This window comes from Petromyzon marinus, chromosome 28, assembly GCF_048934315.1.
Source record: "Petromyzon marinus isolate PM22_M1 ecotype Great Lakes invasive population chromosome 28, UKy_Petmar_22M1.pri1.0, whole genome shotgun sequence".
Lineage (NCBI taxonomy): Eukaryota > Metazoa > Chordata > Hyperoartia > Petromyzontiformes > Petromyzontidae > Petromyzon > Petromyzon marinus.
In genome coordinates, this window is record NC_133694.1 from 6,912,070 (window position 1) to 6,925,154 (window position 13,085).

Here is a 13,085-nt window from a genome sequence, read left to right on the forward strand (position 1 = left end):
TCACTGTCCTGGTCACAAAAGCAAAGTTTGTGGGTAATAATAGCCATTTTCTGTACTTTTTTAAGGCATAAGCAATTAGGAGATAACACAAACTACCCAGGAACAAAAATTACATGAAAAAAATTGTTACACAGTCTTATCATACAGTGAGACAATATACCACCTGCAATCAACGCAACAGCTGCAGTCAACAACACGCAAGCCATCATTGCCTCCACTTCAGAAACAATGCCACCTTCAGATGACCGCTGACAAGATAGCTGGGGGGAGGGGGTGGTACCAACAACAAGAGGCTTGACGAACCAGGATTGGATTAACCTGACGCTCTGAAAAGCCTTGTTTATTCTCCTCACATCCCCAAACGTGGCACTCCCTCAGCATACGCCCATCTGCTGGCCAACCCTGCCCATCCTCGAAGCACGGACAGCAACACCTCCACTCGATCGACTTGTCCAGATCCAGACAAATGGATGAAGAGGCGTTACTGTGGTGATGCTTGACCGACCCTTCTGAAAACACCTTTAAACAAAGCAGGAATTTATGAAAATGTTGATGAAGTTTGTAACGTTTGCATCGTTTTCACTGCATAAGCACAATTTGTTGTTGTTATTGGCAGTGCCATGTCAATGGGTAAGGGCTGTCAATGTTCAACGTGGAAGTTCTTTGACACTGTGGTTCTTGGTTTGATTTAGTCTATGTCAAAACAAAACAGAGATGACCACCGATGTTATGAGGCACTGGTGATGTGATGATGGGAAATGCAAACTCGCCTTAAAGTGATGATCATCCACATGAACACACTAGTCTTCTCAGTTCAGAATCAATATTTCAAGTGTGTCACTAAGTTTAATTTATTCACGCAATATATGTTGTTCTGCCTCACACCAAGTATAGGGGTGTGCGTACACAGGAATTTCCTTATATGGTGTTGAGTTTGGTCACGTGACCAGGAAGTTACGATTTAAGATTCTCTAAGCCATGTGGCACGGTGTCAGCCATTACACAGAGTACAGAATGGAGGCACAAATAGCGTCTCGGTGAAGACAGGTGCATCTGTTCATTGTGGGACTTTCAGAAGCATTGTCTGTAAGTTCGTTTATGTTCTTATAATACTGGGAATGGTGTTATAATGTTAGGATTTCCATTATAATGCTGCAACTGCCTTTATAATGCTGTTAAATTGTTATTATAAATATGAGGCCTAGTTAACAACGAAGCCTGCCACTTGCATTATTGTGAATGTTACTTGTAGTTGGATAAGTCGAGCCAGACTTGTACCCATGTAACTTTAATGCGATCTTGAGAGCAAGGATGAAGAAGTTTCTCATCCACAGTTCAGTGTTATGTGCAGCGGTGTACATTTAGGCTACAGTATGGTGAGTACACGATGTGACCTTATTTAATATAGCTTATTCTATTGTATAGCTATTCATTGCTAATGTAGAAGCCCTGTCTATCCAGGACCTATTGTTGAGTTTCACATTATCTCAGACAATGTTATGATGCTCCTTGTGTTCATTTATTGTATCGATATTGCAAGTATTAACAGATGCTGTATTTTGTGCTGAGTTTTTCCATCAGTTTTACCTCGTTCTATTAATTAAATACGTTGGAGTCGGTTGTTCATCCTGGCTCTGAAAGTGTATTGAATGCAAGGTTAACTACTCAGATAGTGGTGCAATGCAGCACACAGCGAGGCCGAGACATATGTATATATTCAACTCAATAACAAGGCTGGTAAAATAATACTGCATTTAAATACTTATTTGTGCTGCATAGTTATCTGATGTGTTTCCACGTTGTACCGCATGTTGTCCAAAACATTGTCTAACATTTCTCTCCACATTTGAGAGCTGCAAGGATGATTAAACTACATTTCATGCACCAACTATTAAGCACAGTGATTGCCATGTTTTTTGTCAAAAACAGAATACGGCCCAGTGTATATTTTCTCGCTTCATAGAATTGCCATGAACACCGTAGTTGCTCATCCTTTATGTTGAGACATAATCTAATGGACATTTTGACAAACCTCTTACAGCCTCTTAGTAATACCCATAGATACTATGCAGAGTGACTGTATGGAATGGGTGTATTATCGGTCACGGAAATTCTAAGCAAAACAATCAAGATGTGATGGAAAAGCAGAATAACACAGTTTTAAATGCTTACATTATGTAACCTTTTTATCAACTTTTCAAAATCCTATATGAGCATAACTAGTAACGAACTGTCTTCTAAAGAGGTTGTTTTCAGTTGTAATCAGCGTATTACCAAACAGGCTGAAATATTTTTACTACTAAACTTGATAATCACTATATCATAATTGGAATACTCTGTCGAGTATACAATCTCTCAAACGAATATGTTGGCGATGGTACTGTGGAGTTAAATCGTAAGCGATGATGGAATGAGATTTTTCAACGTGCGTGTGTGTATGTTGAAATTCTTTCACATAAAGCTGTTCTAAAGCTATTATTTTTTAATCTAGATTTAAGAGTGCATATCTCCTAGTGGCTTCCTAACATTCACCTGGGCAGGTGAAGGAGTATGAAGTGCTCTGAATCACTTAGTACGAACAGAACACCTTCTTGATCTCACCATAGCTATGCACAACATGCGGTGAATCAAACGTTGACCTAAAATACATAATAACGGAATGGCAGCCCAAGAAGCACGAAGTGTCTAAGCTGTGGAGCCACTGGGCAGCCAAAACTATGAAATCAGGTAATGTGCAGGTACTTAATACATCGCAGAATGAGTGATGGATATGGCATGTGGAGGCCTTCATCCAGCAGTGGATTGACTGTGGCTGATAGTGAAGATGCCATTCGAGTGAGTTGTGCAATGCATTTGTAGGGTCTTCAAATGTATTGTACAACTCACTTTCACCCAAGTTATACGCACCAGCATTTGATGAGAACTGTTTATTGTATTTGACATTCACAGCACAACCATTAACCCCACACCGTCAATAACATCATTTCCCAAAGTACAATGCTGTAAATTTGAAATTGAACCATGAAAGAAAGAGAAATCAGCAAGTATGTTTTACCATCACGAAAAGGTAACTGAACACGGTTGACAATAAAACTGCCTTAATAAAGTGTGTACAGTAATGTACTCTGATAGACAATGGTTTGGGAAATGGCACGTGTTCTCTGAAGAATGGCCATTGCCCAAAGACATTGCCTAAACTTTTTTAAAGGTAGTGTTATTGACGAAGGCGTTTTGTTTTCCTGCTAATTGTGCTTTTTTGCACTGCCAAATGCCGTATCACCACACAATTTGACAACTGGATTACTAGAGTATATCACTAAGAGAATCACACCTTTGCAGTCACATATGATCAAGATAGTTTTAAACATCCCATTTTTTGTTGGTTATTACCCACTAGTTACTGAATCTTGATTCAGAAGTCAAATTAATTGTCCAAATTATTTGTTGTTACAATGTATACATTATTTGCAGAAGTATGTTTTTTTATTATAATGTTCTTCTCGGGTAAACTCATTACATGGGAACGTCACTGTTCGTATGTGAATGCGGTTTCATTAAATGTGACCGGTGTGCCTAGTCGTCTTCTTTTTTGCAATATCTCTTTCGGTTGAAGTTGCGGTAGCGTCGGTTGAAGTGGCTGCGAGCGAAGCACTCCACGGCAGCCTTGTCGCAGCGGCACGTGTGGACGTCGCACGGCGGTCCGCCACGGGCTGACGTGTCAAGAGAACAAAGAGAAGTGAATGGGCACCATTGATGTCGGTAACCCTCGGCCATAGCCACGTTGAAAGATGCCAAAGAGAACAAACGCGTACGCACACACCTGTCAACGCATACGGTTTACCCACATTCTTGTACAGGGAAATTGAGTTTAAAAGGTCACGTTTTTGTCTATTTGTTTGTGTTTCTCCCTTGTGATGGGACTTTGAAGGATGAACGTTGAGATGTATAAGGACACGGGGTGACCAATAGCCTCAATTGGTCTATAGTAAGGTAAGGCACTGATAAGGGGTTTATAGGTATGCGTACATGCCAATGGATACCATAGCAATGGCCACTGTTATCGATGTTGCAATGCGGCATGTAGCATGTGTGTTGCATGCGTGTAAAGACAAATGGGTCCGCGTCACTCACTGCAGCGTATGGCTTTTCCTCTGATGGAGAAGTAATACGGGTCCCAATGCGGTGAGCAACTCATTTTGTAGACTTGCTCGTAGCATTTGGTGTGAGCTTGACAGCACCTGTGTATAGACACACACAGCCAGAATTTTGCATGTGTGTTGGACGTCTTTCACACTGTACATAACCGAACAATGCTAATCAGAGGTGCGGGGGAAGGACAACAAACTAACACAAAGCAGTTCGAAAGAAATTAGTTTTCAATCTAGATTTCAAAGTGCATAGCGCCAGTAGCTTCCTAAATATCTGAAGGAAGAGCGTTCCAGACGGCCGCAGAAGCGCATCTGAAAGCGCATAATGCAGTGACCATCTTTGTTCGATGGCTAGCCACTGCAGGGATGGTTGGAGTTCGCATATTATTTTATTCTCCTTGACGAGATCAGCGAGGTATTGTGATTCTTTTGCGGCAAGCACTTGGTGTGTAATGAGTGCGACCTCGTAACGTATTCATTCCGCAACCGAAAAAAATGGTGGAAAGGGAGTATAACGGAACAGTTATGCTCTTGGGAAAATGCACAATGCACATCACCTGTCCACATCATCGACTGGTTTTCCATGACCGGTTGATAAACAGTTACAGCCGTAGCCGCTGTACTCTGCCGGATTTATTCCCACGACTTTCCAGATCATCCAAGCAAAGTTCCAGATGGCTCGTTTTTCTCTCTTATGCTCAATTTCCTGTCCTCTGGCAAGCAACACTGCAAAACACAATACAAACACACGGTTGTGTACAATAACTGGAGCAGCTCCCTTTAAATGCATGTTATACTCAATTTCAATATAATGTACTGCAAGTAGTAAGGAACTTGAGCGTAATGTGACGTGTGAATGCGGTATATATTTAGTTTGTGTATTTTATTCAGGGTTGTATAGTAATACTGCTGGTAGTAGTGATTGGTGATAGTATAACTGACGTATTATGCCCTTATTTAACATGCTGTGAATTATATCAGCTGATCGCCAAGAACTGATGGATATGATAGATAATTTAAGCAGAAAACGTGGTCTGAATATCAACATTTGTAATAATGAAGGCAAAAGCAAGAGATGAAGAAAAAGCCCCTGCTATCAAAGTATACTTGCATGAGAAACTTGGAGCAGATGCGCATATTAAAATACCTTGGAAGCACAATCATTGATTATAGCAAATGTGAACAAGGGCTTAAGATAATAATTTGATGGAACAAACTGGTTTTTGAAACTGGGGTGCCGTGGTAGCGAGATGTTAACTCCCTCGCCTGGTATGAAGGAGGTCGTGGGTTGTACAGCGACGCATGTATATTTGGAGTGTCTCTCTCCCTAAGGTAATGTGGATTGTTCTCCGGCTCCGGTTTTTCGCTCCACATCTAGAAATATTCGTTTCGAGCACTTGGCTGCTATAAATGTCCACATGATAAGCAACTTCGTGGAGTTATCATTTGTGGCCAGGCAACTTCTGAAAAATAACTATATAGCTCAGTGGGCCTTAACCGGTAAAAACAATAGTTTAGTCCTAGAAAAGGGCAGAAGATAATTTGGGAGATGATAGCCTAAGAGGGTCAGCTGGAACATGACAAAGATGATTCTGCAAGGGGAAAATGGAATGACAGAGGAGGTGGATGGATCAGTTGGTGGAAAAATTGGAGAAGTTGGATGGGAAACTCCATGAGAGATTTTGAAGTTCTCGAAAGATAGAAAGCACTATACGTAGATGGAAATATGTATCTTACCACTTGCAAGCAATACGGCAGCGATTACCAGGAAACGAGCCATTGCGCCTTCTTTAGAATTTATTGCAGCTGTAGATCACCTCTGAGCACCTGTATTTCTGCTTCTTGTGCAGGACCAAACCAGTCTGGTGCTCAACACTCCAAAAGTCCCCTTTTTATATCATCTGCCTATCCTCTGTCCAATAAGAATTGGGCCTTCACCATGAAGCAGCCTATTATGTGCCCTGTAGGATTTAGGCCACAAAAGTTTCTGTGGGGTCACCTTTTTTGGATCAAGACAAACAAAGAGGATATAGATTAAAGGAACATCGTTTGCTCACACCTACGAGCCGACCTGAGATTCGACCAAATATATATTTTTTGGACAAGCTTCACTAATCAAAGGGTAATCCAAATTTAATCAATCATGTGCAAACTACTCAGATAACCACATTACAACTGACCCTCTCACAGTTTAGCTATCACCCTTTAACAGGTAATACCGCTTCCATGACCATTGTCCACTTACTCATGAAAAGGATTATCCAAAAACATTGATAACTCCACGTTTTATATTAAAGTGTTAAGTGAAAGCATATTTTGATTTAAAGCTTTCGTGACTTTACCAAAATAACCAATAACATGAAAGCATTATGTTAATACAATTACAAATTTGTGAAAAGTATAAATGAGAGATACATATTTAAATATCCTTCCCAATCGATATCACCTGCTCACAAACAGAAAAAGGCAACACTGCGATAACATTTGAATAATTGCATTATGAACACCACGTTAGTCACAAATATCACCGTGGTGATAGCATATCTTGCAGATTTCGTGTTTTTTTTTAATAATGTCCTTGATATTCATTTTGTTCCATTAAAATCTTATTACAAGAGTTTTACAGCAGCAACAGAAATAGCACCATTGGAAAAGATAATGTATTACTGATGAGGATTAGGGAACCCAAAAAAATCCCGTCAAATCGTGGCAACACTGTTTTGCTCCCCACTGTTTATACAAAAGTCTAATCGCGAGGTCTTTGTGTAAGATTGATGCTATTTTGTTTTCTCAGTGCTAGATACAATGTTCTGACATTCAGGGCAGCTTATATAAATCTAAAATGTACATTTTAAATATGTAATTAATTTGCCCTTTAAACACTCAAAATAAAATGGCTTAGTGATGGATTAATTTAAAGGAACCAATGGACCACAGAGAAGTTTGTAGTTCTTAATATAAAGTGTACATTTATTCTATTCATTAAGCTATTAGCAGTGCTATATTGATGCTGCTGAATTGATGATGATTATAATTTTTTCATTACAGTTTCTGCTGCTGCTCGAGAGAACACACAGTATCCTGTCGTGTACAGCCTTGGTCTCCTGTGCGTTCATTCAGCCGCTTGTGCTGCACATGGATGAGACGAGCAATAAAGATCATATTCCCCGAGAGGATGATCACCATGCATAAAGATTGCTATATTTACTGAACTACAGTCGAATCAACCCACATCCCTCGTATCCCCATTATCAATGCGTGAATTTAGTTGGCATGCCACTTTCCTTAAATGTTATTCCCAAGTGCAGAAATAATAATTTACAATTCAAATAATGCTGTGTACAGTAATGGTAAAATTTCCAATTCTGTTTTTTTTCACCTGCAAGCATTTCTATTCATACCCAGGAGATAAATAACTTTTAAGAGAGGGTTTTTTGTTCCATTACACTATGTAACACAATTTTTGTTCCTGGGTAGTAAGTGTTGTTTCATAATTGCTTATGCCTAAAAAGTATAGAAAATGACGATTATTCCCCACAAACGTTGCTTTTGTGACCAGGACATTGATATTTTGAAATTTACCCATTTTCAATGAAAAAACGGGCGAATTTGTGTTTTTTCGTTCACATAAAGTCAGAAAAAAAACATGAATCAAAATTAACATGCATTTATACTAATATAAAATAAAAATGACTACAAAAGATTTAGAAGTGAGTAGTTTTTCGAGATTTATGATTATACTGTAAATCACTTTCACGAATCAGCCCCTAAATGTAGTCTCCCATCATGTTCTTGTTATACTGTCGTTGGTAGTGGCGTTCAAAGCCTAGCATATCCTGGTGGAAGCGCTGCCTTGCTCCTCTGAATGGGCTCCCATGTTCTTGAATTTATCAAGATGAGCATCAAGGATATGGACTTTAAGGGACATCCTACAGCCCATTGTGCCGTAGTTCTTCGCCAGAGTCTCAACCAGCTCCACATAATTTTCGACCTTGTGATTACATTATATTCTTGGGTGTTTCGGTAAAGTCACGTAGACAGGTTCAAAGAAAATAAGAAAAATAACAAAAACTTCGACGTTTCGATCGCAACACAAGCGGTCTGTGGTGTAGTTTTTTGTTATTTTGGAGACCCATCAGGAATGCCACCATTTTGAAGTCTCCGATGATCTCCCAGCCATACTCTTCGTATCCAGAAAGGTCTTGATGCTGTTGGAATCCTCTTTGAGGTGCACCGAGTGAGCCAGGGGAAGAGACAGGTACTTGTTACCATTATGGAGCAGCACGGCTTTGAGGCTCCTGGATGAGCTGTCAAAGAAGAGGCACCACTCATTCTGGTTACAGACGATTCCGATTGCCTCAAACAGACTGGTCACATTGTGGCAGAAGCAGAGCCCATCTTGATGGGTGAAGAAGCAGCAAAAAGGTTGGTGACGCTTCCTCTGATCTGCGATTTGCACATTTTCATCCAACAAGTTCCACTGCTTGCGCCTAGATGTCAAAAGCTCGGCATTGGACTTGGTGAGACCAAAATCTCTGATAAAGTCATTGAGGTCTTTTTTCTTGAGGTAGAATGGATTTCTCTCCTTAACTTCACCTCTTAAATTGTCATCTGGATCTACAACGTCTTCCTCGCTCTCCGACTTGCAGCTCTCTTCTAAAGACGGCTGCTTTCTCTCTGGAGGAGTGGGTACGGGGAGCTTATGGCAGTGTGGCACTGGGGCGATGGATGAAGGAAGGTCTGGATACGTGATAGGCGCATTCTTGCAAATCCGACGTTTGGAAGGATCCACCAGCAGTTGCTTGATTGGTCAGTGGGTTCCTGCCAAATTTTTGGGATAGAGAACTTCATGGCTCTATTTTCCCCTCTGTACCATCCCACGTAAATACATTTATTTCACCCATGACTAATGTGTAAGAGATTCTCCCACCTTTTTCATATATACTACTGTAGAGGAGTAGAATGAGGAAGTGGCGTCACTTGTGCTGTCCATGGCGATGACGTGACGTCATGCGCTCGGGGCAGCAGAGTGACGTCACGGCTCCTCAAGGATAAGACGGGGACCCCGTGACGTAAGCGGGGTCGTAGCTGTAGAGTAGGGTCTGAGAAGGGTGGAACGGGGAGCCAGGGGCAAGAGGGTAGGGATGGGGGAGAGCACAGTGCCAGGCTAGACGTGGCAGTGCTCCTCGGTCGGCCGTGTTGGTTGATCCCACGGCCGGGGCAGAGGAGACAGCACAGGGCAGCCGGCTGTGTCGGGACCTAGCCCGGGGCCTCTAACCCCTGGGGAGTTGTTCACCCCTGTGTATTGTTAAAGATTTGTAATAAAACCTTGGCGGAAGCCCTTACCTTACCTTAGCCTCCGAGTGAGTCGTCGGGAACTCCTTTACAACTGGTGTCAGGAGTGGTTACGCTGCCGTCGTTATGCCTAAATCGGGCGGGCGGCGTAAGAATCCACCGGCGGGACGCCGGGAGAGTGCTGACGACGTCGGGGAGGCTCCGGCTGCGACCCAGGGGCAGTCCATCGCCATGGAGATGGACTCGGCGGGGCAGGTGGTGTCGGCGGCTGGGGGTCCCAGCGCACCACCGCCGGTGGCGGGGGGCGATGCCGAGGAGCGGTCGCAGCTGCTCCTGCGGGCGATCGAGCAGCTCACCGCCGCCCTTACAGAGGTGGGAGCGCGGACGCACCCACCCGGCCCACACTCCGCGGGGCACCGCCGGATTCCCGCCGCTTTGCCGCCCGCCAATTTGGAAGTTGGCGCCATTTTTCATGCCCCGCCGGAGGTGGCGGCCATGTTGGTGGGGGAGCCGCAAGCGGACGTAATTTCCGCTGCGACGCCGGAAGCGGCAGCCATTGTTGTGGCCGTGGCTGCCACGGATGCGGCTGCGGATGCCACCGCGGATTCGCACCTCGCCGTGGCTGCGAGCTTGGCCGCGGAGGCTGCTGGGGATGTCGCTGCCGCGGAGGTCGCTGCCGCAGATGTCGCTGCCGCGGCTCCGCGCCTCGCCGTGGCTGCGAGCTTGGCCGCGGAGGCTGCTGGGGATGTCGCTGCCGCGGAGGTCGCTGCCGCGGATGTCGCTGCCGCAGCTCCGCACCTCGCCGTACCGGCGAGCCGGGCCGCGGATTCCGCCGCAATTGCGGGGTGGCTCGCGGGCGCCGCTGCGGCTCCTCATCTCGCCGCGTCTGCGGCGTGGCTTGCCGGGACCGCAACGCCGCCGCACCACGCCACGTTGGCGGGATGGGCCGCGGATCCATATGCCGCCGCATTTGCGAGGTGGCTCGCAGGCGCTGCTGCGCCTCCTCACCTCGCCGCATCTGCGGCGTGGCCCACGGAGGCCGCAGCGCCGCCGGCCCTCGTCGCGTCTGTGGGAGGGGCCACGGGGGCTGCCGCGGCTCAGCACGCCCGCACCTCGTCGCGCCTTCAAGGTGGGTCACGGGTGCTAGTGCGCCTCCGCATCCCGCCGCGCCGGCGGGGTTGGCGGCGGCCGCTGCTGCACCTCCGCACCTCGCCGCGTCTACGGCGTGGCCCGGGGGGGCCGCAACGCGGCCGCTGCTCGCCGCGTCTCCAGCGTGGCCCACGGGGGCCGCAACGCTGCCGCACCACGCCGCGTCGCGGGAGGATGCCGCGGATGCGGAGGCCGCCGCAGGCACGCACGCCGGCACCGAGGCTCCGTACGGCGCCGCGGACAGGTGGGTTGCGGGTGCTGTGGCGCCTCCACACCTCGCCGCGTCTGCGGCGTGGCCCGGGGAGGCCGCAATGCCGCCGCCCCTCGCCGCATCGCGGGAGGTTGCTGTGGCTGCGGCTGCAGATCGATCCGTCGCCGCGCCTGCGGGGTGGCCCGCAGGGGCCACCGCGGGGCCGTGTTATACCGCCGTGTCTCCGGCGTGGCCTATGGGGGCCGCAACTCTGCCGCCACCCACCGCGTCTCCGGCGTGGCCTATGGGGGCCGCAGCGCCACCGCACCTTGCCACGTCTTCGGCGTGGCCTATGGGGGCCGCAACTCTGCCGCCACTCACCACGTCTCCGGCGTGGCCTACCGGGGCCGCAGCGCCGCCGCACCTTGCCGCGTCTTCGGCGTGGCCTATGGGGGCCGCAGGGCCACCGCACCTTGCTGCATCTTCGGTGTGGCCTATGGGGGCCGCAACGCTGCCGCACCACGCCGTGGTTGCAGGGTGGCCCGCGGGAGTCGGGTGGCTTCCATACCTCGCCGCACCGCGCAGCCAGGGGCTGCGCCGGTTACCCCACATCGCGCCGTTTGTCACGAAAGTGGGCGACTGGTTGGCCTTCCAGGACCGGTTCGACGCAGCGTATATGTGGGTTGGCTGGTCCATGGAGGAGGCGTTGGGGGCCCTTCCGACCTACCTGGACGAGAAGGCGATGCAGGTCTTCAAGTCCATTCCCCCGGCCGATAAGGCTACGCTTCCGACAGTGTACCTGCGAATGGCCGATGTACTCGAGCCGCCGTCCAGGGCACGCCAGAGGTTTTCACTACGGCGGCGGGAGGAGGGGGAATCTCCATTGGTTTTCCGCTGCTCGCTCCTGGCCTTGGCATAGGCCGCATACCCTGATATACAGGGCAGGGCGCTGGACTCGATGGCCCTAGAATGGCTACTCGACCTGGCACGTGAGCTGGAGATTGCTTTGTCCATAAATATCGATCGCCAGATCACGTCGTTGGCGGTGGCCGAAAACATCCAGGCGCACCTCTCCCTCCGCCAACAGCCCCAGATGGCGGCGTGCACGGGGATCCCGGCGCCAGAAGAGGAGGCCGCCTCTCAGGGTGTGGACACCCTCGCGGCCCTGGCGATGCCCGGTCGTCGCGGGAGGGGGGCGGGTGGTCGCCGTCCGGAGCAGCGGGGGCAGCCGGGACCTTCCCGCCCGAAGGACACGGCCACGGTGACCTGCTTCCGCTGTGGTCAGCAGGGCCACATTGATTGGGGGTGTAGGAATGCCCCGGGGGCCTTCAGCAAGGGGGCTCCAACTCCTCCCGGACCTTCATCGGCATCGAGCCCAGGGCCCCAGGCGAGTCGCGACGCATCACCCGCGCGGCCGACCCCCTCACCTCATGCATCTAGCGGGGCTAGGGTTCATCGTCAGGGGGTTGTCCTCGAAGGGTCGGGTGCACCACCATTGTCACCCACTGGATGGCCCAGGCTGACCCGCCACTGGAACGTGCTGGCGCATCGGATGGTGGCGGCAGCTGCTGGCTCCTCAGCTTTGGCGGGTTGCGTGCAGGGGGTGCGAGTTCGCCTCTTGGTGGATACGGGGGCGTCTGCCACCATTATTTCAGAGGCCATTTTCAAGCTCCTACGCCGTAGCGTCGGTCAGTTAGGGCCGGTTTGTGGGGCTTGTGTCGCCGCGAACGGCGGCAGTTTGGGCATATTGGGCCAAGTTATAGCGTCGGTTCGGGTGGACGAGATTGAGTTGGCCGGGCCTATTTTGGTCTCCAAGACCTTGGCAGTTCCATGCCTCTTGGGGGCTGACTTTTTCTCTAGAATGCCCATTCGAATTCTCGTTGGCTGTGTGGAATTGCCGTCAGGGAGGCGGCTGCAATTCCTACAATCGCCTACCGTCCTGTCTCCCTTGGTTGCCAGTGTGCGGGCCTTGAATAGGGTGGCGGTGACCGTGCCGCCGGCGTCACAAATCTTGCTACCCCTTAGGTTGCGCAGACCGCTCGAAGGGGGCTCCACGGAGACAGGTATCCTCCTGTCCCCGTCAAGTTACTTTTCAAGGATGATGGGATTGGTGGGCGCCTTGACGGCCGTGTCGGGGGGGGCCAGGACCTTTTCTACAGGTCCTCAATTCGGGGCCCACGCCGATCGTAATCCCGGCCGGTGCCGTCCTGGTGCACGCGACCCCGGCTCCCCCACCCGAGAGCGCTGCCCCGGATGGAGGAGTCGGGGCGGGCGTGATGCGCGCGGGGGACTCCGACGCATCG

The 13,085-nt window shown here is 48.9% G+C and overlaps 1 protein-coding gene and 1 long non-coding RNA gene across 3 annotated transcripts; one reads left to right on the top strand and one right to left on the bottom strand.

The window, feature by feature from the left end:
• Positions 1-804: 804 nt before the first annotated feature.
• On the top strand, positions 805-9,498 carry LOC142929300 (uncharacterized). The gene is made up of 3 exons (XR_012945537.1): positions 805-1,086; positions 3,614-3,990; positions 7,197-9,498. It is a non-coding gene; the product is annotated as an uncharacterized LOC142929300 (long non-coding RNA).
• LOC116946957 (basic phospholipase A2 textilotoxin A chain-like) lies at positions 2,913-9,997 on the bottom strand. Of its 2 annotated transcripts, none has more exons than XM_076070292.1 (4): positions 9,500-9,997; positions 4,706-4,874; positions 4,132-4,238; positions 2,913-3,710 (listed from the first exon to the last, which is right to left on the bottom strand). In XM_076070292.1, the coding sequence occupies exons 2-4, from the start codon at positions 4,804-4,806 to the stop codon at positions 3,574-3,576; spliced, it is 345 nt and encodes a 114-aa protein (XP_075926407.1). In that variant the 5' UTR covers positions 4,807-4,874; positions 9,500-9,997; the 3' UTR covers positions 2,913-3,573. The 2 variants fall into 2 exon arrangements, with proteins under 2 accessions (XP_075926407.1, XP_075926408.1); XM_076070293.1 differs by having other exon boundaries at positions 9,495-9,997.
• Positions 9,998-13,085: the final 3,088 nt, after the last annotated feature.